The sequence below is a fragment of the Pecten maximus genome, unplaced genomic scaffold (genome assembly GCF_902652985.1).
Source record: "Pecten maximus unplaced genomic scaffold, xPecMax1.1, whole genome shotgun sequence".
Lineage (NCBI taxonomy): Eukaryota > Metazoa > Mollusca > Bivalvia > Pectinida > Pectinidae > Pecten > Pecten maximus.
Genome location: NW_022982135.1, coordinates 383,685 through 410,451, shown reverse-complemented (window position 1 = coordinate 410,451; position 26,767 = coordinate 383,685). Strand labels below are relative to the sequence as shown.

The following is a 26,767-nucleotide window of genomic DNA, read 5'->3' as shown; positions in this document are numbered from 1 at the left end:
GGGTCAGAGCTACCATTTATGCAAAATCTCTTCCCCTTCCCCCAAGGATGTTTCTGACCAAATTGGGTTCAAATCCATTCATAACTTTATGACTAGTAGAGATTTAGAGGAATTACCTCTATTTCCCATATTTGGCCCCGCCCCTTTGGCCCCTCGGGGTCAGAATCACCATTTATGCAAAATCTGTTCCCATTCTGCAAAGGATGTTTCTGGCCAAATTTGGTCGAAATCCAATAAGAACTTCATGACTAGTAGCGATTTGAAGCAAATGTTGACGGACGGACGGACGGACGGACGGACGGACGACGCGCCATGGCATAAGCTCACCGGACCTTCGGTCCAGGTGAGCTAAAAATGGGAGTATTCCTTTTTTTTTTACACTGGTCAAGCAGAGGCTAATAATATATTTTAGTAAACTATGCATATGAAAATTGTCAATATCAATGCCAAAATAATGACTACATTTGATCTCATCAATCGAACAATTATAACTTGCAATTATAAATTCATCATCTGTCAGGTGAAAGTAGTACAAGGCTTGGTAAACCAACATTGAAATAAGCATATCTTCAAAACAGATTGATACAGATTAATGCAACTAATGTCATTTAAATTTATCAGAGCATAAACCATGTGAGAACAGATGCATATCTATTATATAGAAATACAAGAAAATTGAGTAGTTTAAATGCAACCACATACACCTCTCATATAATCACCTGTGCACAAGGTACAAACACTCACAGATACAATTGTTAGCAAATAATCAAGTCAATTCATTATATTTCATTATGAAGAGTTTGTAGAACCAATAATATGCAACCTGTCTGTGGCAATCCAATTATCAATATATTGTTGAAATAACACTTTGTTGGTATACAAATTAACATAATGTACTACCTATGAAAAAGCAAGGTATATCGAGTATTACAAATCAGCAGCAAATATCATCCACAATGTAAAACAGTAGCAAATATCATCCACAATGTAAAACAGTAGCAAATATCATCCACAATTCAAAACAGTAGAAAATATCATTGGTGTAGATTAAGCATATTTGGGTAGTTAAGTATACTTGGTAATCTCAAATAATCAGTCCATAAACTCATGTCAACTCATTAAAGGCACATTCTATCTAGGTGCAGGCAAATTAAAGGGACACAAATAGTTCATGTCAAGAAACTCTGTTAAAGTCAAACAATCAAAATTGAATGTTGGCAAATCATATACATGGGAGATAATTCTATAAGCATATTATGTGGCATTAATAGATGGGCAAGAACGTACGTAGTCTGACACAATGGTTGATAAGCCTGGGAAAAAATAATGCTCACGGATACGATCCATGGTCTCCTGTATTCCACAATGTCCACTTATAACAGAGTCGTGGTAAATTTGTAGGACAGTAGGTACTAAAGTGGTGGGTAAAGCCAACTGATAATGTTTTAGTGACATCAAACGTTTTGACTTTGCTACACGGGAATGAAAAAGCATCCGGTTGATCAAAACATAATCTGCACTCTCAAGAATGATTTTCCTTGCAGCTTTCTGAGAATTGGGTAGTTCCCCTTGGGTTAAATAGTCAATCATTGGTTGGAAGGTATCATCCTGATGTTGCATCTTGATAACATCCTCAACCCCTATATTAGACACTTTGAAGAAATCACTCTGAGATTCTAAACCGTAGGTGGCTTTTTCCTTTGTGGTACACCCTTGACAGCAATATCACCATCCTCAGTGTCCGCATCATAAGCATCACTACAAACAATGTCTGACCGTAAGACAGAGGAGGGAATCATACACATGTTATTCACAATAATGTCATTGTCACTACTATCAGAATGAATGACAGAACTTAATTTCTGTCCATTAGGGAGGGTGACCCCAACAGCATGAACATCCTCGATGAAAGGAAAATTCAAATCCTCCTCCGCTGGACTGGAATCTATAACTCCATGAGGATAAGGGTGGCATCGCGATAAAGCGTCAGGCACTACCATCTGGCGAGCGGGTTTGTATTCAATACTAATGTCAAATTGCTGAAGGATGGCGAGCCATCGTTCATAGATCGCCCCACGAAGCTGCTTCTGGAATAAAGGCTGTAAAGCTTGGTGGTCACACTCGACTACAAAATGTCTACCACGTAGATAATGCGCGCAATCCAAAACACTGCACCATGCCCAATAATTCTAATTTTGTTGGTCCATACGTCTGTTGATAAGTATTCAAATTTGATATAGCATATAGCCAATGCCCCGACAAGATGTGTCCACTGCTACACGAAATTCGATATCATAGCGAGGAAATGCTAATGCTTCCGACTCCAAAAGCGCTGTTTTAAGTTTCTGAAATGCGCGATCATGTTCTGAAGTCCAACAGAAACGAATACCTTTCTTCAACAGTTGGGTAAGTGGAAATGACGTTTCGCTAAACTGAGGTATAAATTTCCTGAACCAATTCATGAGACCCATCGCACGGCGTAACTCCTTCTGACTAGTAGGTGCAGGAAAGTTCTGAACAGCGTTCACACGGTCAGCAGGTGGACGGATACCAGCACATGAAATTTCATGACCGAGAAAAGTACATGTTGACTTCGCGAACGAACACTTTTTCGGGCCTAGCTTCAGACCAGCTGCCCGAAGACGACTAAACACTTCCTCAATATCTGCCATGTGCTGATCGAAAGTATGCGAGCAAATTAGAATATCGTCCAAATAACACAAGACTGATTTGAAGGTTAAACCGTGCAGTACTTTGTCCATAAGTAACTGGAAGCTGTTGGGAGATGTGCTCAACCCCATAGGTAGGCGTAAAAATTTGTAGCTACCAAAGCAAGTGTTGAATGCTGTATACTTTGTAGAGTCCTTCTCTATCCCCATCTGAAAAAAGCCAGAACTCATATCAATAGGTGATGTAATTTGGGTTTTGACGATCAAATGATTCAGTCAGTTCCTGAAGGTTTGGTATTGTGTAGCGAAATGGTTCAGTTTGTGAATTCAAGTAGCGAAAATCGCAACAGAATCAGTAAGATGACGATGGCTGAGTGGAGTTATCACCAGACTTCCGTTTTGAAACAAGCACAATAGGGCTAGATATTGGTACATCCTCCTTTTCATCAAGAGGTGCTATAATACCCTGGTTTAGGAGATTAGTCAATTGTACACGCAAAACATCACGTTTGTCCGGAGATAGTCTATACGGTTTGTGATACTTAGGTTTGGCATCAGCTTTCAAGTTAATACGATGCTCCACCACTGTAGTAAACCCTAAAGAAGGATTTTCATCCGTTACGAATACGTCACGATTCCGATACACACACTGTTTAAGACTGTTGAGTTGGTCTAGTGATAAATTGAATTTGTCATTGTTCATATCAAAGTAAGAGATAAATTTCAAAAATGGTTTTGTATCACTTGGCTCTGTAACAACATTGTGTGTAGTACTACATACAGTATCATGTTCAACAAAACTATGATTAGTAGGGTCAATGTTTTCTAAAAAGTCACAGACAACATTGTTGTCAACTTCACTGGCAACATGACAGACTACATTTTGAGAACTGTTTGCTTTGACATTTGGAAAAACATGTGTGTCAACATTCTTGGCAATATTATTTACAACATTATCCAAAACATCACAGACAACATTGCTGGCAACATCATTGGCAACATGACTGGCTACTTTTTGAGAATTCTTTGTGTTAACAGTTGTGACATCATTTGTAGCAATATTACTGGCAACATTATGAACAACATGTTGAGAAGCACTGGTATTATCATCAGAAACAACATTAGAGGCAACATTCCTAGTAAAATTTTTGACAACATTGTTACAAACACCAGTGTTATTGTCAGTGATATCAACCTTTGTAACTACATCAGAGATAGTACCTGTGACATCTTTCCCAGTAAGAGGTAATGAAAAAGTGTGAACATCAAAATCAAAAGTCTCAGAAACAGCATTCTTAATACAGGTACTAGCAGACACATGTTTATGTACAAGATCATCATTGTAGGCATCATCTTTGTCAACATTGTAACCTACATCAGAGGTAACATTCTTATCATTGTAGGCATCATCTTTGTCAACATTGTAACCTACATCAGAGGTAACATTCTTATCATTGTAGGCATCATCTTTGTCAACATTGTAACCTACGTCAGAGGTAACATTCTTATCATTGTAGGCATCATCTTTGTCAACATTGTAACCTACATCAGAGGTAACATTCTTAAAAGACATATTGTTACATGTTGAAATACTAGCAAAAGTTTGTGTATTTTGAGGTATAACCTGATATGAGCTATCCAAAGCAACAAAATCAGCCAACACAGTATTTCGAGGTACCACAATACAGGTATTACTAGGGTTTAAAATCTTGATGGGAACTTTGCGCGATGGATAGATGGTGTTAACTGATTTTGTTACCAAAAGGCCAGCTTTTGCAGATTTTTTACTTAGAGAACAAACACCTTGTAATCCTATCATACTGCCCTTAGGGAGTTTACACATCACTATACACTCAGAATTAGGCCTAATCTCAAGAACAGATTTACTCCTAACTTTCAATTTTTTAGAACCTACAAGCATAGATCCAAAATCCAAAACAATATGCTGTTCATGCATAAAAGTAGTACCCAAAATAAGAGGATGTGATGTTTGCTGTAGAATATAAACATGTATTGTACACTTGCCATTAGGTAACTTGACCTGAACATTAGCAGAACCTTTGACCTGTACCTTGGAAGCATTGGCTAAGCCTATAGACACAGCATCACACAAATTGATACTACTTTTAGAAGAATGTGGTAATTGTTCAAACAAAGAATCAGACATGACATTAATACTACTACCACTGTCTAATAATGCTGCAACATTGTGAGTTCCAATCTGTACAGGAAAGTACATGAATTGTCAGCAGGTTTCAGGGTGAGGCACATCCTGTCCTGTCAACAGGCAATGGAATTGTCTATGTCCCTGGCCACCACACTTATAACATGCATATGCTGTAACGCGTGTCTCCTGACGATGATCACCAGGGTCCTTAGTATGAAGTAAAGTGGTAACTAGATCTGTTAACTTATCCACCTTAGCCAAGAGATCTTCCGTCCGAGACAGGGTAGGTACAGGTTCCGGCTGGAGCTGTGACATCGAGGGAGACTGTGTAGGTACAGGTTCCGGCTGGAGCTGTGACACTGAGGGGGTGGGTGTCCAATAGCCGTACACTTCGCCCATCTTCGCTGATGATAGAGCCGTGGTACTATCAACAGGATTCCCAGCTCTCACAAAGAAGGCAAGTCGGTCAGGCAGCGAAGAAATAAATTTAGTTAAAATTTCAATGTCACTTTTACCAATTCGTCTGCCTCTCTCAACAAGTCTAGCATGATAATCCTCCAACGGTTCATGAGGGCTAAGGGTCATGGTCAAGAAATTGTTTGTTTCCAATAACAAGGATGGACTGGATGCAGAGAACTCTATGTACTTTTTTTGCAAAGGATTTTCGGACGACTTCCCAGGGTTTTGTACTCAAATTATTTGTGAAAAACCATGTCCTTGCAGGTCCTTGTAAAAGAAGGCTGAACAAAGTCACTCTCTTATCATTTAAGTGATTATCCAATGAATATAGTTCAACAAAAGACAGAAATTCCATGAGAAAAGTTTCTGCATTTTCATGGCTGAGCCCTGTAAACTTCCGGCATTTTGAGATGTCCATGTTGAACGGAGTCTGAGGTGGTTGTGGTGTAAACTGTAAACAATCTGATACCTTCAAAGCATTGTCTCTTATAAAATTATCATGTAACAGCTCGTTAGGATCAAATTGAATGTCATCAACTTCTGACGTAATATCATTATCACTGTGTAATAGAAAACTGTCACATAAAAACTATCCATGAGGGAGGGAGAGGTTAGTCCATGGCGCCAAAAAACCAGAGGGATCTTGGCGCCCACCATTGAATGATCTTTATAGGTTCCATGTCAGATTGATCTTTTCTCTACTTTTCCCTTCCTCTAAGTCTTACTAATCTGTGTAAATTCAGAAACAGCCCTCTAGTACTTTGCAAACAATTTAAGATTTAGCGATAATGGCTGTCTGTTGTTTTCAGATTGGTCCGAAAATGCAACACCAGGGACCAAGGGGAGCCTACATATGAAATTCGAGAAAGATCCCTTCAGTACCTTCTGTAAAATAGCGATAACAAACTTCAATTGTCAAAATACAATATGGCTGCCTGTCGGGCAGGTTGTTTTCTGACTGGTCTCAAAATCCAATATGCATAACTAGGCACAGAGGGCAACCTACAAATGAAATTTCAGAAAGATCCCTTCAGCAATTTCTGATAAATAGCGACAACAAACTTGAATTGTCAAAATCCAAGATGGCTGCCTGTCGGCCATGTTGTTTTCCTATTGGTCCCAAGATGCAATATGCAGAACTACAGACCAAGGGCAACTTACAAAAACGTTTGAGAAAGATCCCTTCAGTACTTTCTCAGAAATAGCGATAACAAACTTCAATTGTCAAAATCCAAGATGGCTGCCAGTCGGCCATGTTGTTTTCCGATTGGTCTCAAAATGTAATATGCATAACTAGGCACCAAGGGGAACCTATATATGAAATTTGAGAAAGATCCCTTCAGTACTTTCTGAGAAATAGCGATAACAAACTTCAATTGTCAAAATCCAGATGGCTGCCTGTCGGCCATGTTGTTTTCCGATAGGTCTCAAAATGCAATATGCATAACTAGGCACCAAGGGGAACCTACATATGAAATTTGAGAAAGATCCCTTCAGTACTTTCTCAGAAATAGCGATAACAAACTTCAATTATCAAAATCCAAGATGGCTGCCTGTCGGCCATGTTGTTTTCCGATTGGTCTCAAAATGCAATATGCATAACTAGGCACCAAGGGAGCCTACATATGAAATTTGAGAAAGATCCCTTCAGTACTTTCTCAGAAATAGCGATAACAAACTTCAATTATCAAAATCCAAGATGGCTGCCTGTCGGCCATGTTGTTTTCTGATTGGTCTCAAAATGCAATATGCATAACTAGGCACCAAGGGGAATCTACATATGAAATTTGAGAAAGATCCCTTCAGTACTTTCTCAGAAATAGCGATAACAAACTTAAATTATCAAAATCCAAGATGGCTGCCTGTCGGCCATGTTGTTTTCCGATTGGTCTCAAAATGCAATATGCATAACTAGGCACCAAGGGGAGCCTACATATGAAATTTGAGAAAGATCCCTTCAGTACTTTCTCAGAAATAGCGATAACAAACTTCAATTATCAAAATCCAAGATGGCTGCCTGTCGGCCATGTTGTTTTCTGATTGGTCTCAAAATGCAATATGCATAACTAGGCACCAAGAGAAACATACATATGAAATTTGAGAAAGATCCCTTCAGTACTTTCTCAGAAATAGCGATAACAAACTTCAATTGTCAAAATCCAAGATGGCTGCCTGTCGGCCAAATGCTCACGTGATCAGTCACTGATTGAAGCACTTGTGCATCGTGATCAATGTTCGGTAAAATTTCAGGCACAAGTCATAATAGTAATACACACCGAAATCTTCTTATAGAAACAGATTCTCCACCATGTCGCATCAACGTTTGAGGGGAAATGGTTTAACTCGCTTGGCAGTGAGTGGAACGTTGATGGTTGCTTTAAAATCAGAGGCAGAGCAGACAAACAAGTTCATCCTTCATCAGTTTTATTCTTCACCGGAAGTAACAACAATAACTATAGCGTATGTACAGAAGAATCCGGAATCCGGTAGGGAGTTCCGGAATTACTAACATATATATTGAAAATTACAATAAATTTGACTCTGCATGACCAGTATTATTATGTGTATACACAACACTCAACTATAAGCGGTAAAAGTCGGAGCAAACACAACGTACACATAAATCTGTTCAAATACGCCGCCATGTTTGATTTACATATTCCTTATAAGGAAACTGTAACGAAATGGACTGTCTGCGACAGGCTACCAGTTGAAAACTTTTTGAGGTTTAAAAAGTCGGAAAATTAAGAAAAAATGTTCTGAAACTAATTATTTAAAGTTTTATTTGTAATTTACTTGAAAGAAGTTTTTGAAAATCGTGCTAAAGTCTGTGTCATCATATCTACTATCGTAGTAAAATTTGTAGGTCATTCCATATAAGGTAAACTTACCATAATTGGAGCGCGAGACTTTCCAACGAGAAGTGTCATGGCGGCCAAACAAGCCATACCGAAGTTGTGACTTATATAAATGTGTGTTGTGACATGATATAAACATGATGGTAGGTTAATAAAGTATCAGTTTATGCTAGAAATGTGTAATAATACTGAATTTAAATGCAAATTTACATGACACTCGCTAGTTGTATCATTTTCACCGCTGGATGTTTTGCAACACTACGGCCAATGGGACGGAATCGTAGCTCTGACGACGACCATCTGTCAGAAATCTTCCGTCCGTCGTTCAGAGCTACGTCATCGCAGCTAGGCTAAGTTACGTTTGGTTACATCAAAATAGCTGCACTATGAATAAAAATTACCTCAAATTACGGTTAAAAACTATCCTGCACGATCAATTTATACAACAGTGGTATACTGATATTGATAAATCTTCCCGTGGTAAAACATATGCAGTATTTAAAAATCAGTTCCAGATTGAAAAATATTTAACCAGGCTTAAACAAAAAGATAGAATAACAGTATGTAAATTCAGAACTAGTAATATACTTCTTCCGGTAGAGACAGGGCGATGGACCGGAACGTCTCGTCAAAATAGGATTTGTCCGCTATGTTTTACTGGGGTTGGATGCGAGTACCATTACTTATTTTTGTGTTCTAGTATATATGTAAATCAAATTCGTAGAAAGTATATACCTAGTTATTATACATGTAACCCATCTATTCATAAAATGAAAGGATTATTATCATTATGCAATATTAAAGTATTATCAAATCTATCTATGTTCATCCAATTACTAGAAAAACATCTAAAAAATATTATATGAATTTCCAACATCAAATTCTAAAATTAATATAGTGTATACAGTATTGTAAAAATATTGAAATGATATGTTTTAAAACATAATGTTATATAATAAGTACTACTGTATGGTATACTCCAACAATGTTAGAGGTTTTACACGGCGAGATACTTTTGACAGGCGCCGGGTCGTAGTCGGCAAAATAATATCCGATAGAAAAAGAGCCGACCAGCGGCCTCTTATGTTATAGGAGTATACTGTATGGTTAAATATACCATCCTGTATTGAACGAACGCTTCATGCAGTGTACACTACAAACTTTGTCTCAATGTATGTTTCACTACTCTGTACAGAATGTTATATATTGTATTATGATGTTGTAATTGTTGTTGACCTCTTGTCGCACACAATAGTGTGCCTGAGTGCTAATAAAGATATCTCTCTCTCTCTCTCTCTCTCTCTCTCTCTCTCTCTCTCTCTCTCTCTCTCTCAAAAGCGCTGACAATAGCTGCCTATGGTTTTAGCGCTAATAACCACGTCATACTAATCTAGACGCTACCGCTGTTATGGGTTAAATGGTCCATGGGTTCAGTTCATATTACCAGACTGATGAAGGTTTTTTTTTTTAACTCTAGACCTAAACCGAGACATTCATTTACATGGGACGTTTCCATAGTGCTGAACTACTTAAGAGCATCGTGTCCACTTCGTAAACTGTCTTTGAAATATTTGACTTTTAATCTAGTGGCATTGGCAACTCTTACCACTGCGTCTAGGGTACAGACATTACACTTTTTGGACATTGATCACATAAGAATGTTTGGGGAGAAAGTGACATTAGGAATATCCCTGTCGAAAAAACCTCAAAGAGAGGGAAACCTCCAAGGCATATAGAGTTTGATACTTATCATGTGGATATAAAAGTATGTGTTGTTAGGACATTGTGAGAATATATTAATATGACTGTTAAACAGAGATAGAGAAAATTATTTATCGCATTGAAGACATTTAACGGTTTATGTTTATAAACGATTGCCGTGTGGCTTAAGGAGGTGGGTTATTTCAGGAATAGACACTTCTCGTGTCAAGGCCCATTCCTATCGTAGTGTATCCACTTCCGGAGTAAAAATGTCTGATATACAGCGGATTGGTCGGGAGCAGCTACATTCAACATATACTAGGGATGTGGAGAATACTAGTAACTTTGCTAACTCAGTTCTAGGTCAATACTGATGTTATGTGCATAGACCCTGAAGGGACAACCGTTGTGTGTATTGAGTTTAACATTAAAATATTAACTGGAATTGAAGATGTTTCTGTGGTTTGTTGATGGATGCTTTAAACGTGCTTTGTGATACCCTCGTAAGCCGAGGGCTAAGTGGAAAAGAATGGCCCCTCCTCCAAGTATCCGTTAGTATATGAAGGATGAGGGGCATTCTTTAAACTAATAGCCCGAGGCTAAGAGGTATATCTTCCCATCCCAGTGGTGATTCACCATGCGACACACTTTCTTTTCAGGTGATACAATACTGTTCCCATCCTAATTTAGGCAGTATCAACCAACATGCTTCTTTCACAGGGTTTTTGTGTGGAAAGGTATAAAAATCTAAAGATGGTGAATAGTAGTCCAACTGTAAAATTTAATAAGTCGAAAGTTCAAAGAGTCGGCAGGCGATTTCCGGATTATCCGAAAACCGACATGTGCAGTCCAAGCTCCAGATTCTATCTGTCTGACAAACATATCATATACAGTTTTAAATTACACTTCTGAAAATTAATTAAATATTCACTTAAAACATTATTTGTCAGAACAGACGGCGAGATTATTAGCTCACATTTGTTCTGAGACGTACGTATTATACCTGGTCAGTAACTTCGAAGGCTAAATGGACACGCGTATTAAATAATAATGCAACTGAGTTAATCCGATTAATGGCTAAAAGGAATAAAATATGTCAAAGTCAAAGGATAAATATATTTAATTAAAATATAAATAAAGATAAAAAATGAATTAACTGTTAACCAACACTGTTTGTCACGAGTTAACTGTTAACCAACACTATTTGTCCTGATTTAACTGTTAACAAACACTGTTTGTCATGAGTTAACTGTTAACCAACACCATTTGTCACGAGTTAACTGTTAACCAACACTATTTGTCCTGATTTAACTGTTAACTTACACTATTTGTCACGAGTTAACTGTTAACAAGTACTGTTTGTCACGAGTTAACTGTTAACCAACACTATTTGTCCTGATTTAACTGTTAAGAAACACTGTTTGTCACGAGTTAACTGTTAACCAACACTATTTGTCCTGATTTAACTGTTAACTTACACTATTTGTCACGAGTTAACTGTTAACAAGCACTGTTTGTCACGAGTTAACTGTTAACAAGCACTGTTTGTCACGAGTTAACTGTTAACCAACACTATTTGTCACGAGTTAACTGTTAACCAACACTGTTTGTCACGAGTTAACTGTTAACCAACACTATTTGTCATCAGTTAACTGTTAACCAACACTATTTGTCATGAGTTAACTGTTAACCAACACTATTTGTCACGAGTTAACTGTAAACCTACACTATTTGTCCTGATTTAACTGTTACCTTACACTATTTGTCACGAGTTAACTGTTAACAAGCACTGTTTGTCACGAGTTAACTGTTAACCAGTACTATTTGTGCTGAGTTAACTGTTAACCGACACTATTTGTCACGAATTAACTGTTAACCAACATTATTTGTCACGAGTTAAATGTTAACCAACACTATTTGTCCTGAGTTAACTGCTAACAAACACTATCTGTCATGAACTAACTGTTAACCAACACTATTTGTCACGAGTTAACTGTTAACCTACACTATTTGTCATGAGTTAACTGTTAACCAACACTATTTGTCATGAGTTAACTGTTAACCAACACTATTTGTCACGAGTTAACTGTTAACAAACACTGTTTGTAACGAGTTAACTGTAAACCTACACTATTTGTCACGAGTTAACTGTTAACCTACACTATTTGTCCTGAATTAACTGTTAACCAACACTATCTATCATAAGTTAACTTTTTACCAACACCATTTGTCACGAGTAATATGTTAACCAACACTATTTGTCCTGAGTAATCTGTTAACCAACACTATTTGTCACGTGTTAACTGTTAACCAACACTATTTGTCACGTGTTAACTGTTAACCAACACTATTTGTCCCGAGTAATCTGTTAACCAACACTATTTATCACGATTTAACTGTTAATCAACACTATTTGTCACCGTTAACCAACACTATTTGTCACGAGTTAACCAACACCATTTGTCAGGAGTTTATTGTAAACTAAGAGTTTGTCATGAGTTAACTGTTAACCAACACTACTTATCATGTGTTAACTGTTAACCAACACTATTTGTCATGAGTTAGCTGTCAACAAACACTATTTGTCACGTGTTTATTGTAAACTAACAGTTTGTCACGAGTTAACTGTTAACCAACACTATTTATCATGAGTTAACTGTTAACCATTACTATTTATCATGAGTTAACAGTTAACCAACACTATTTGCTCTGAGTTAACTGTTAACCAACACTATTTGTCATTAGTTAACTGTTAACCAACACTATTTATCATGAGTTAACTGTTAACCAACACCATTTGTCACGAGTTCATTGTAAACTAACAGTTTGTCACGAGTTAAATGTTAACCAACACTTGACATATAGACTTCCGGTATGCGAGTGGGAGAACACGCTTTGTTTATGCTCTCCAATACCATGTAGTTTTCTGCACTTTCTGGAATCACCAGGGCCATGTTGCTGGAATGACTCGATATGTACTGCCATGAAGAGGTACTGTTATTGAAATATTATGTTAAAAATTGACTGATTATATGGAATTTGAGCTTGGTTGATATGTTAACGTGTGTTATATAAACATATAGTGACCACTCAACCGGTTAGTTACCGTGCCATACATGTGTTCACCTTCGTTCTATTTATAGACTTGACACGTACAGGTAAATTGTGAGTGCGTGCATACCTGAGTGAACTTTGTTACTACACTTGTTTGTTTACATGCGGTGGTTCATTCACTTAAATTGCTCACATTGCATGTATGGATAGTAGACGGAACCCAGACAATAATAAAAGAGTACGCTCGTTCAGTTCAACATCCACTCCATCTCCAGTAGCGAGATCTTCAAAAAAGAGCAAACCCCATTCTGACTCTCTGTATATCACTAACTACTCATCTACTATGGCCGATACTGATACTGGTTTCGCTAGTCCTCATCACTCTCAGACTGGCCAAAATCCAGGGATCTCAAATCAGCTCCTGTCCCAGACAATGGTCCAATCTCCACAGATGGTGCCAATGGTTCAATCTCCGCAGATGGTGCCAATGATGAATTACCAACAGCCCTCTGGGTCCACTCTAACAAATAACGATATCAAGCGCATTGCGATTGCTGTTCGTGAAATCCTTTTACCAGATATCGGTAACATTGTTGACAAGCATATTGCTCCTCTATTTAATCGTGTTTCTTCCCTGGAAGCTGAAAACGCCGAGTTACGTCTAAAACTAGATGATTTGGAACAATATGGCCGGAGAACACTAGTTCGATTTTCAGGTTTTCCTGAAAACGAGCGGGAAGACACCACCTCTACCGTTCTTGATGCTGCTACCTCCTGTGGTGTTGATTTGAGCGTAGATGATATTGAGCGTTCACACAGAGTTGGAAAAGCTGGCCGAGGTAAGCCTCGGCAGATCATTATGAGGCTGAAGTCTGTTGACAGCAAATTCAAACTGTTAAAATCCAGCCGAAACTTTCGTAACGAATCATCATTCAAAGGTATATCGGTTAATGAAGATCTCACTAGATATCGCGACGAATTGGCCTTTCTGGCAAGGAGACTTGTCAGAACTAAATCTATTCTTCAGACATGGACAACAAATGGAAAGATTTTGGTAAAGGACAAGTCTTCCAGACTACACACTATACGAACTGAGCACGACTTGGTGCCATTTGGTCATGTCATTGACATGCCAAATGATCACCCTATGTAAAGGCTTATGTCAATCTTGCGGTTAATACATCGGTGTTAGAATGGTAGAGGGATTATTCTGGACTGTTCGCCCCTCTTTCATTGCACCAATTGACCAAATCTTAGTTTGTGACGTAATAAGTTGTGTCTCAGATCATATAAAAATATTCACTTTGTTCGTTCCATTCTTATTATCATCTTCACTTGAAATCCTCAATATATGTTACATATAAAATGTACATTTATTTTAAAATCATGGTACATTCACTTGAAATCCTTAATATATGATACATATAAAATGTACATTTACTTTTTTACTAACAATCAGTTAATATATGATTCATTGGAAATGATCAAGTACATCGTAAGCTACGTGTTTATCTCAAGCAATGATGGTTGTTCTATTAATTGACAAATTATGTATGAAAGAGGTAATTTATATTTTAATACTATCACCATACTGATATAAAATGCTATGTTATTATAAACACCAGATATGGAACTTTCATTTATTCGAAAATGTATTACAAAATGAAATTCCATTCGTACTTCTATAATGGTTTAATCATTATTCCTGATTATCCCTGAAGGCTGATACCCCTTGTATAAGTTTGTGAAATATTACAAAGGTGAAGTCAACGACTAACTCGCCTGACCTTATCCGTTTATCTTTTATCCTGAATTTCAATATAATTATTGTTTCAATAGTTTTTGAAGTATGATGCATATGCTTTTGTTTTTTATCCTTCTGGAAGTTATAATGACATACTTGCTCCCAATTTAATACCAATCACATAAAATGCAGTTGTATGGGGTTTTGTTTGGGTTATTTTTCTTGATTCAGAAATATACAATTGGTGTGTTCATTGAAAATTATCTAATGTAACGTGAGGTACCATTATACCGCTGCAACAATATTTGGTCTCATAATTATACATTTGAAATTGTGTGTCTATTCATAATAATTGTGTTGGTCATTTTTGAACTTACACATTTTACTAGTGTTATCTTAAACTGTAATAGAATACTCCATTATGTGATCCTTTTGATCATGATTCGTCTGAAATTTAATACTATCACTACATACTTATCTCATATATCATTATGTGATTTCATAGAAACATTTATGAAACCGTCTGATTCATTCATAAATTTATCACAAAAATGTAACCAAGCCTTCGATACTAGTGCTTTTATCTTTGTTTAGAACTAGATATATATGTATGATAAAATATTCTTCAGTGTGGTACATTTCATATTAATCTTCCTAATTTGATCGGAACTATTAGGATAAACGTCAAAGTAATAAGGTGTACATATGTAAATACTTTATTTTTTCTTTCGCGTTTCATTATGTTTGACTTGAGCTTTGTACATCCACAGATAAGTATGTTGTGTAATATGTAGTCATGAAATGTTTTAAATGGGATGTTTATTTGATTTGCTAACTTTCCGTTTTCAACTCTACATGTATCTTTAGATGTCGAATATGTCATTAACTTGATTACATTTATGATAATCTAAATATTCAGAAGCTTGTATTATGTAATTAGCATTGAGCTCTTGTTCATCTTACACAAATCTTTTTCTACACTTACCAATACCATACTTTAACGATAATTTCCACTGATAAACATCGTATCACTCTACAAATATATAAATGTATTGATACCCTGGTCCGCTCTGATTCCATCCTTAGCATATTTACCTTGATGTTTGCTTTCCTACTTACCTTACTTATACTTTTTCTGTTTTCTTTCTATTCTCGATCCCCTTCTGCCTTGCCTATTATGCCATTGATTTCATTATATGCTGAACTACCAGTTCTTGCACACAGTTCTGATTCTTACATTACCTTATTTGGCATTACATAATGCCAGTTAGTCTAACGCTATATCGTGCTCGAATTGGTAGCTTTAACAACTGTGTTCAGTCCTCAAACTATGTCATCTATTTGAGTATCCTCAAGTCTCTTTGCGTTGGGTTATTACTACTGATTCTATTAATTTGTTTGTCATTTGTTAGATCTCAAATCAATTCCATCCGCAATTTTTGTCATGGTAAGTTCTCGTACAATATTATCGTTTCTTTAGTAGACATTGCTTGTCTGTTTTCTCTCTTTTTTTCGCTTATCCAGTGGCAACTAATATTGTCTGGCGATATTGAAGTAAATCCTGGTCCTTCGTCTCTGAATTCATCTTCATCATCACTTTTTTCAAATATAAGTGATCAGCTTGATCTTGATCGTAACTTTTCTTTCGTCCATCTCAATGTTCAAAGTCTTAATAACAAAGTCGATATACTTTATACCGAACTTAACAAATACTCTATATTATCATTTACTGAGACTTGGCTAAAAGTCACTGATATCTCTCCGGAACTCAGCTTGCCTGGTTACTCTGACCCATTCTGTTACTGTAGGCCTGACCGTATTGGTGGTGGTATATCGGTCTACGTTAAAGATACGATATCTGCAAAACGAAGGCAAGATCTAGAATTACCAACCATAGAATGTGTATGGTTGGAAATAGTTCTTGGCACAGAGAAGTTTTTGTATGGTACTTTTTATAGACCTCCAAATTCTTCAATTATCACCTGGTCTCACATATCTCACTCTGTTGAACAAGCCTTTAACACGGGTATAACTAACATTGTATTTACAGGTGATTTCAACGCTAACTTGTTGGTCGAAAATCAGTCCTCTCACTTGCGAGATATGCTTATTCTCTATAACTTGTCTCAATTAGTAGAATCCTCAACATTTTTTACTGAATCCTCAAACTCACTTTTAGATATTGTGTGTGTTAGTGATAGTAGCATAATTAGTAAATGTATTGTCGGAGAGAGCTTCCTTGACCAACCGGTTAGATACCATTGTCCTACTTTCTGTTCTTTTAATATAACTAAACCGATCCAGCAAAGTTTTAAGCGTAACATTTGGCTCTTCGATGAGGGAAATTACGATTTATTTAGAGGGAAATTGAATGATTTAAACTGGAATACACTGATCGACGTTGATGATATTGATGATTCGGTCAAAAAATTTACAGACACATTGCTTGCAATTGCTAAAACATGTATACCTAACAAAATTATCACTGTACGATCTAATGAACCACCCTGGATGTCAAATGAAATCAAAAGATTAATTCGTAAACGCAAACGTGCCCACAAAAGGGCAAACGTTCTCCAACAGATGCTCACTGGACAAGTTTCCGCCAAATTCGTAATAAATGTATCAATTCTATTAAAAAGGCTAAAGTCGCATATGTCAATAACCTCTGCGAAAACCTTCGGAAACCTTCAAATCTCAGTGTGAAGAGGTGGTGGAAAACTGTATACTCATTATTTCCTAATCGTAAAAACTCTTCAATACCCCCACTTCTTCATAATGACACTTGCATCTCTGACGATTTCGAAAAAGCTTGTTTATTCAACGATTTTTTCTGTTCCCAATCTAATATTGATGATACTAACACTGCTTTGCCTAACATTGACTATGGACATAACTATAATCTATCCAATATTAACATAACTGCTACTGATGTTAAGGATGCAATACTGAATCTTGATTGCTCTAAAGCCATTGGTCCTGATCTTGTAAATGCTAGATTACTCAAGGAATCTGCTGATATTATATGTAAACCTCTTTGTTCTTTATTTAACAAATCTCTCGAATCTGGTATCTTTCCTACAGAATGGAAGTCAGCTAATGTCACGCCTGTGCACAAAAAAGAATGTAAATCCATCTTAACTAATTATAGACCTATTTCATTACTTTCCATTATTGGTAAACTCATGGAAAGATGTGTTTATAAATATGTTTACAATTTCTTACATACTCACTCTCTACTCTCCCCTTTCCAATCTGGATTCAGGCGTTGCGATTCACCCATTAATCAACTACTTGCTATCACTCATGATATTTACTCTGCTTTAGATAATGGTAAAGAAATAAGAATGGTATTTTTTGATGTTAGTAAAGCATTCGATCGTGTTTGGCATAAGGGACTTTTATATAAATTGTCATGTATTGGGATAAGGGGTTCTCTACTAAATTGGTTCAAAAATTATCTTCTTCATCGAAAACAAAGAGTAGTAATTAATGGTAAATTCTCTAATTGGTCAAATGTAAAAGCCGGAGTTCCCCAAGGTTCAATTCTTGGCCCGTTGTTGTTTTTAATATTCATTAACGATATTGTGGAAGACATAAGAGCTAATATAAAGTTATTTGCAGACGATACATCCTTATACGTCATTGTCGATACAGTTAGAAACACTACAGATATTTTAAATCACGATTTAAATAAGATTCATGAATGGTCATCTAAGTGGTTCGTTAAATTTAATCCTGCAAAAACTGAAACCTTATTAATATCTAAAAAGACAAATAACCCACTACATCCTCCATTAACTATGACTAATACCTTACTTACTGCTGTTACCTCACATAAACATCTTGGTTTATTTCTTTCGGAAAATGGTGGGTGGACGGTTCACATAAATTTTCTAAAATCTAAAATTTCACCCAAATTAAATATGCTACGTAGATTTAAGTTTACTTTAGATCGTGCATCACTTCAAACTCTGTATTTTTCTATGATTCGTCCAATTTTTGAATATGGAGACATAATCTGGGACAATCTCTCCAAAGCCCAATCAGACATATTAGAAGATCTTCAATTAGAAGCAGCAAGGATTGTTACTGGTGGAACTAGACTTACTAGTAGGGTAAAACTTTATCTTGAAACAGGCTGGCTTCCACTAGAACAAAGACGCAAACATCACAAGATTATCCACTTTCATAAAATAGTTCATGGTTTCCTTCCCCAGTATCTTCAAGAATTACTTCCTCATCGAAATAATAATATTCATGATCATAACACTAGATTAGGTAATAATTTCCGTCCACCTTCCGGTCGCACAAGCCTTTTCATGAAATCCTTTCTGCCATCTGTAATTAGTCTTTGGAATGCACTTCCTGATGGAATAAAAACCAGTCCCTCAATAACAAAACTAAAATATCATCTAAACGCACAAAATCTTAAAGTCCCACCATATTTTCTTATCGGCAGTAGATTGGGTCAGATTCACCATGCAAGATTGAGGATGGAGTGCAGTTCACTAAAATATTATTTGTTTCGTAGGAATCTGGTTAATAGTCCACTTTGCTCCTACTGTCAAGTTGATGAAACTAACGAACATTTTTTATTACATTGTAGACTTTTTTCCGACCTTCGAAATCGTTCCCTCTTTGCCCTAAATCATCCTATTTCGACAGAAATATTACTTTTTGGCAGCAACAACTTAACTTTTGACGAAAATTCCTTGATTTTTAAATGTGTGCAACAATTCATTATCAGCTCCAAGAGATTCGATTAATTCCACGTTTCAACTCTGTATTTATCGTTTTCACAGTTGTATCAGCATGCAGTTCTTTTTAAATGAACAATGGTATCGGCAGTCTCCCTCTTTCTCTTTCCCTTCTCATCTTATCATTTCCCACTACCTGTCTCTTTCCAATATAGAGTTATTTCAATATTCATATTCATTCTCCCACTTTGTTACCATGCTAAATTGATGAGTCATTAACGGAGACGGATTAATATAAGTTTTTAAAAAACTTGTTTCTGAATCCATTTCATGCTGTATTTTTTTCTGATTGTGTCTACTTTTCAGGTGTTACCAATGAATGAATAAAATAAAGTTTACATTAACCAACACTATTTATCATGAGTTAACTGTTAACCAACACTATTGATCATGAGTTAACAGTTAACCAACACTATTTGCTCTGAGTTAACTGTTAACCAACACTATTTGTCATTAGTTAACTGTTAACCAACACCATTTATCATGAGTTAACTGTTAACCAACACTATTTGTCACGGGCTAATTGTTAACCAACACTATTTGTCACGGGCTAATTGTTAACCAACACTATTTGCTCTGAGTTAACTTTTAACCAACACTATTTGCCACGAGTTAACTGTTAACCAACACAATTTGCCACGAGTTAACTGTTAACAAGCACTGTTTGTCACGAGTCAACTGTTAACCAAAATTATTTGTCACGTGTTAAATGTTAACCAACACTATTTGTCCTGAGTTAACTGTTAACAAACACTATTTGTCACGAGTTAACTGTTAACCAGCACTATTTGTCATGAGTTAACTGTTAACCAACACTATTTGTCACGAGTTAACTGTAAACCTACACTATTTGTCCTGAGTTAACTGTTAACCAACACTATTTGTAACGAGTTAATTGTTAACCAACACTATTTGTTGCAAGTTAACTGTTAACCAGCACTATGTGTCACGAGTTAACTGTTAACCAACACTATTTGTAGCAAGTTAACTGTTAACCAGCACTATTTGTCACGAGTTAACTGTTAACTAACACTATTTGTCCCGAGTAATCTATTAACCAACACTATTTGTCACGAGTTAACTGCTAATCAACACTATTTGTCACGAGTTAACCGACACTATTTGTCACGAGTTAACCAACACTATTTGTTACGAGTTTATTGTAAACTAACAGTTTGTCACGAGTAATCTGTTAACCAACACTATTTATCATGAGTTAACTGTTAACCAACACTATTTATCATGAGTTAACTGTTAACCAACACTATTTGTCATTAGTGAACTGTTAACCAACACTATTTGTCATTAGTGAACTGTTAACCAACACTATTTGTCATGAGTTAACTGTTAACCAACACTATTTATCATTAGTTAACTGTTAACCAACACTATTGTCACGAGTTAACTGTTAACCAACACTATTTGTCACGAGTTAACTGTTAACCTAACACTATTTGTCATGAGTTAACTGTTAACCAACACTATTTGTCACGAGTTAACTGTTAACCTACACTATTTGTCACGGGTTAACTGTTAACCAACACTATTTGTCCTGATTTAACTGTTAACCAACACTATTTGTCACTGATTTAACTGTTAACCAACACTATTTGTCACGTATTAACTGTTAACCTAGAACTATTTGTCACGGGTTAACTGTTAACCAACACTATTTGTCCTGATTTAACTGTTAACAAACACTGTTTGTCATTAGTTAACTGTTAACCAACACTATTTGTCACGAGTTAACTGTTAACAAACACTATTTGTCATAAGTACTGTTAACCAGCACTATTTGTCACGAGTTAACTGTTAACCAACACTATTTGTCACGAGTTAACTGTTAACAACACTATTTTTCATGAGTTGACTGTTAACCAACACTATTTGTCATAAGTTAACTGTTAACAAACACTATTTGTCACGAGTTAACTGTTAACAAACACTATTTGTCACGAGTTAACTGTTAACCAACACTATTTGTCGCCAGTTAACTGTTAACCAACACTATCTATCATAAGTTAACTTTTTACCAACACTATTTGCCCTGAGTGAACTTTTAACCAACACTATTTGCCACGAGTTAACTGTTAACCAACACTATTTGCCACGAGTTAGCTGTTAACCAACACTATTTGTCACGAGTTAACTGTTAACAAACACTATTTGTCATAAGTTAACTGTTAACCAACACTATTTGTCACGAGTTAACTGTTAACCAACACTATTTTTCATGAGTTAACTTTTTACCAACACTATTTGTCACGTGTTGACTGTTAACCAGCACTATTTGTCACGTGTTAACTGTTAACCAACACTATTTGTCACGAGTTAACTGTTAACAACACTATTTTTCATGAGTTAACTGTTAACCAACACTATTTGTCATGAGTTAACTGTTAACAAACACTATTTGTCACGAGTTAACTGTTAACAAACACTATTTGTCACGAGTTAACTGTTAACCAACACCATTTGTCGCCAGTTAACTGTTAACCAACACTATCTATCATAAGTTAACTTTTTACCAACACTATTTGTCACGAGTAATCTGTTAACCAACACTATTTGTCCTAAGTAATCTGTTAACCAACACTATTTGTCACGTGTTAACTGTTAGCCAACATTTTGTCCTGAGTAATATGTTAACCAACAATATTTGTCACGAGTTAACTGTTAATCAACACTATTTGTCACGAGTTAACCAACACTATTTGTCATGAGTTAACCAACACCATTTGTCACGAGTTTATTGTAAACTAACAGTTTGTCATGAGCAATCTGTTAACCAACACTATTTATCACGGGTTGACTGTTAACCAACACTATTTGTCACGGGTTGACTGTTAACCAACACTATTTATCATGAGTTAACTGTTAACCAACACTATTTGTCATTAGTGAACTGTTAACCAACATTATTTATCATTAGTTAACTGTTAACCAACACTATTTGTCACGGGTTAACTGTTAACCAACACTATTTGTCACGAGTTAACTGTTAACCAACACCATTTGCCCTTAGTTAACTTTTAACCAACACTATTGGTCATGAGTTAACTGTTAACCAACACTATTTGTCATTAGTAAACTGTTAACCAACACTATTTATCATGAGTTAACTGTTAACCAACACTATTTGTCACGGGCTAATTGTTAACCAACACTATTTGCCCTGAGTTAATTTTTAACCAACACTATTGGTCATGAGTTAACTGTTAACCAACACTATTTGCCACGAGTTAACTGTTAACCAACACTATTTGTCCTGATTTAACTGTTAACAAACACTGTCATTAGTGAACTGTTAACCAACACTATTTGTCACGAGTTAACTGTTAACCAACACTATTTGTCACGGGTTGACTGTTAACCAACACTATTTGCCACGAGTTAACTGTTAACCAACACTATTTATCACTGAGTTAACCTGTTAACTAAACACGTATTTATCATTCAGTTAACTTGTTAACCAACTACTATTCGTCACTGAGCTAACTTGTTAACCAACACTATTTGTCACGGGCTTGAATTGTTAACCAACACTATTTGTACATGAAGTGAACTTTTACCACACTATTTGTCCACGATGTTAACTGTTAACCAACACTATTTGTCACGAGTTAACTGTTAACAACACTATTTGTCATGAGTTAACTGTTAACCAAACACTATTTGTCATAAGTTAACTGTTAACCAACACTATTTATCACGAGTTAACTGTTAACCAACACTATTTGTCACGTGTTGACTGTTAACCAACACTATTTGTCATAAGTAAAATGTTTACCAGCACTATTTGTCACGTGTTAACTGTTAACCAACACTATTTGTCACGAGTTAACTGTTAACAACACTATTTTTCATGAGTTAACTGTTAACCAACACTATTTGTCATAAGTTAACTGTTAACAAACACTATTTGTCACGAGTTAACTGTTAACAAACACTATTTGTCACGAGTTAACTGTTAACCAACACTATTTGTCGCCAGTTAACTGTTAACCAACACTATTTGTCATGAGTTAACTGTTAACCAACACTATTTGCCCTGAGTTAACTTTTAACCAACACTATTTGTCACGAGTTAACTGTTAACCAACACTATTTGTCACGAGTTAACTGTTAACCAACACTATTTGTCACGAGTTAACTGTTAACCAACACTATTTGTCATAAGTTAACTGTTAACCAACACTATTTGTCACGAGTTAACTGTTAACCAACACTATTTGTCATGAGTTAACTTTTTACCAACACTATTTGTCACGTGTTGACTGTTAACCAGCACTATTTGTCACGTGTTAACTGTTAACCAACACAATTTGTCACGAGTTAACTGTTAACAACACTATTTGTCATGAGTTAACTGTTAACCAAAACTATTTGTCACGAGTTAACTGTTAACCAACACTATTTGTCGCCAGTTAACTGTTAACCAACACTATTTGTCACGAGTTAACTGTTAACCAACACTATTTGTCGCCAGTTAACTGTTAACCAACCTATCTATCATAAGTTAACTTTTTACCAACACTATTTGTCACGAGTAATCTGTTAACCAACACTATTTGTCCTAAGTAATCTGTTAACCAACACTATTTGTCACGTGTTAACTGTTAGCCAACATTTTTGTCCTGAGTATATGTTAACCAACAATATTTGTCACGGAGTTAACTGTTATCAACACTATTTGTCACGAGTTAACCAACACTATTTGTCATGAGTTAACCAACACCATTTGTCATGAGTTTATTGTAAACTAACAGTTGTCATGAGTAATCTGTTAACCAACACTATTTGTCACGGGTTGACTGTTAACCAACACTATTTGTCACGGGTTGACTGTTAACCAACACTATTTATCATGAGTTAACTGTTAACCAACACTATTTGTCATTAGTGAACTGTTAACCAACACTATTTGTCATTAGTTAACTGTTAACCAACACTATTTGTCACGGGTTAACTGTTAACCAACACTATTTGTCACGAGTTAACTGTTAACCAACACTATTTGCCCTGAGTTAACTTTTAACCAACACTATTGGTCATGAGTTAACTGTTAACCAACACTATTTGTCATTAGTAAACTGTTAACCAACACTATTTATCATAAGTTAACCGTTAACCAACACTATTTGTCACGGGCTAATTGTTAACCAACACTATTTGCCCTGAGTTAATTTTTAACCAACACTATTGGTCATGAGTTAACTGTTAACCAACACTATTTGCCACGAGTTAACTGTTAACCAACACTATTTGTCCTGATTTAACTGTTAACAAACACTGTCATTAGTGAACTGTTAACCAACACTATTTGTCACGGGTTGACTGTTAACCAACACTATTTGTCACGTGTTAACTGTTAACCAACACTATTTGTCCTGAGTTAACTGTTAACAACACTATTTTTCATGAGTTAACTGTTAACCAACACTATTTGTCATGAGTTAACTGTTAACAAACACTATTTGTCACGAGTTAACTGTTAACAAACACTATTTGTCACGAGTTAACTGTTAACCAACACTATTTGCCGCCAGTTAACTGTTTACCAACACTAGTTGTCACGAGTTAACTGTTAACCTACACTATTTGTCCTTAGTTAACTGTTAACCAACACTATCTATCATAAATTAACTTTTTACCAACACTATTTGTCACGAGTAATCTGTTAACCAACACTATTTGTCCTGAGTAATCTGTTATCCAACACTATTTGTCACGTGTTAACTGTTAATCAACACTATTTGTCACAAGTTAACCAACACTATTTGTCACGAGTTAACCAACACCATTTGTCACGAGTTTATTGTAAACTAACAGTTTGTCATGAGCAATCTGTTAACCAACACTATTTATCACGGGTTGACTGTTAACCAACACTATTTGTCACGGGTTGACTGTTAACCAACACTATTTATCATGAGTTAACTGTTAACCAACACTATTTGTCATTAGTTAACTGTTAACCAACACTATTTGCCATAAGTTTTCTGTTAACCAACACTATTTGCCATAAGTTATCTGTTAACCAACACTATTTGTCCTGAGTTAACTTTTAACCAATACTATTTGTCACGAGTTGACTGTTCACCAACTTGAAATCTTCTCCCCTCATATATACAGAATATATCTTATCCAACCCCTCAGTATGATGTTTTGAACTTCATCAACTTGTTAGTGAACTTCTAAAAGACAAGTTACCAGAATAGTGAATTCATATACTATATAAGTGAACTTTATCAGATATTTTCCATAATAATAAACTTACCTCTTCACCATATTAACAAACAGCAATATGAATAATCAGTCAGAGTAATACATTATTTCACAATAAATGTTGTCCATACAGTGGATATTAATGACTTGTAAGCTTCGTGAGAAGGAGAATGAACTTTGCAGTGATGCATATCTTTAAAGTACATTTCTATGAGATAAAGAATCAACAATACTTTATAAATGAAGAGGCCACATGGACGTCCTTCCAACAAGTTGTTTATCCCTTCATCCCAAAAGGATGCTGCTGGTCAAATATCATGACCCTAATTCTCTTGATTATTCAGAGAAAAAAATTAAACACATCTGAACTCTTTGACATCAAAAGTAGGTCATAGTCATGCATTTGAACAACTATGGTAGCCCACCATACCACCAGCACAATATCACCTGTGACTTTTGGTCATTGAGAAGTCGTTTAAAGGGAAAAGTTATGATGACAGACTTCACATCACGACATAAGCTCACTCCGCTAGGTGACCTACATACAAGATAGATTGATGTTTGTACTACATATGTACGACAGGCTACAGAGGGTCTAATTAGGGCTGGTAGCAATCACTTTTCCAGTCGCCCTGATACTGAATACAATCAACAGGGTGACATTATACTCCGTCAAATTGGTTCCAAAGAAGTCGTTGAAGAATTTTATTGACAAGGAGAACAGTATTTCAGTTTTAATTCTTTATTTTTTCTCTCATATACAAAGTCAACAAATAATAAACAGGAGGAAGTAAACACATCAGTAACTTATATAACTGGACATCAATGTAACAATCTTATTTACATATAGAGATCTCTGAATACCACACATTGCATGTTGAAATACAGTATTCTGTCAACACTTTCATCAATTTGACCCCTGGAGACCCCCAACTTCGGTTTGAAGTTTTACTTACTATATATAAAAGAATGTGACTATAAATGTATCATTTTTCCCAACCTTTGACCTATGTGACCCTCAAAGAAAGTCAAGGTTAATATTTTAACAACATTTGTAGCCCTCCACTCTAACATGCTCCTTGTCCAAAATCATGAACACGAGTGACACTGAATTACCAGAAGATTTT

General features: G+C 35.9%; 4 protein-coding genes across 5 annotated transcripts in view; 1 reads left to right on the top strand and 3 right to left on the bottom strand.

The window, feature by feature from the left end:
* The window catches only part of LOC117320373, a 359,054-nt gene that overhangs the window by 210,442 nt on the left and 121,845 nt on the right, over window positions 1-26,767 (bottom strand). The window lies entirely within an intron of this gene.
* On the bottom strand, window positions 387-4,940 carry LOC117320371. Of its 2 annotated transcripts, none has more exons than XM_033874974.1 (2): window positions 4,212-4,940; window positions 387-4,040 (listed from the first exon to the last, which is right to left on the bottom strand). In XM_033874974.1, exons 1-2 carry the CDS (start codon window positions 4,906-4,908, stop codon window positions 3,022-3,024), a joined length of 1,716 nt encoding a protein of 571 aa, XP_033730865.1. In that variant the 5' UTR covers window positions 4,909-4,940; the 3' UTR covers window positions 387-3,021. The 2 variants fall into 2 exon arrangements, with proteins under 2 accessions (XP_033730865.1, XP_033730863.1); XM_033874972.1 differs by having other exon boundaries at window positions 387-4,051; window positions 4,223-4,940.
* LOC117320377 lies at window positions 1,691-4,040 on the bottom strand (the record flags this gene model as incomplete). The annotated part of the gene is given in 1 exon segment (XM_033874986.1): window positions 1,691-4,040. A coding segment is annotated over 1 exon segment (310 nt), but the record flags the coding sequence as incomplete, so codon positions are not given.
* On the top strand, window positions 13,079-14,061 carry LOC117320397. The gene has a single exon (XM_033874996.1). The coding sequence runs from the start codon at window positions 13,111-13,113 to the stop codon at window positions 14,059-14,061; it is 951 nt and encodes a 316-aa protein (XP_033730887.1). The 5' UTR covers window positions 13,079-13,110.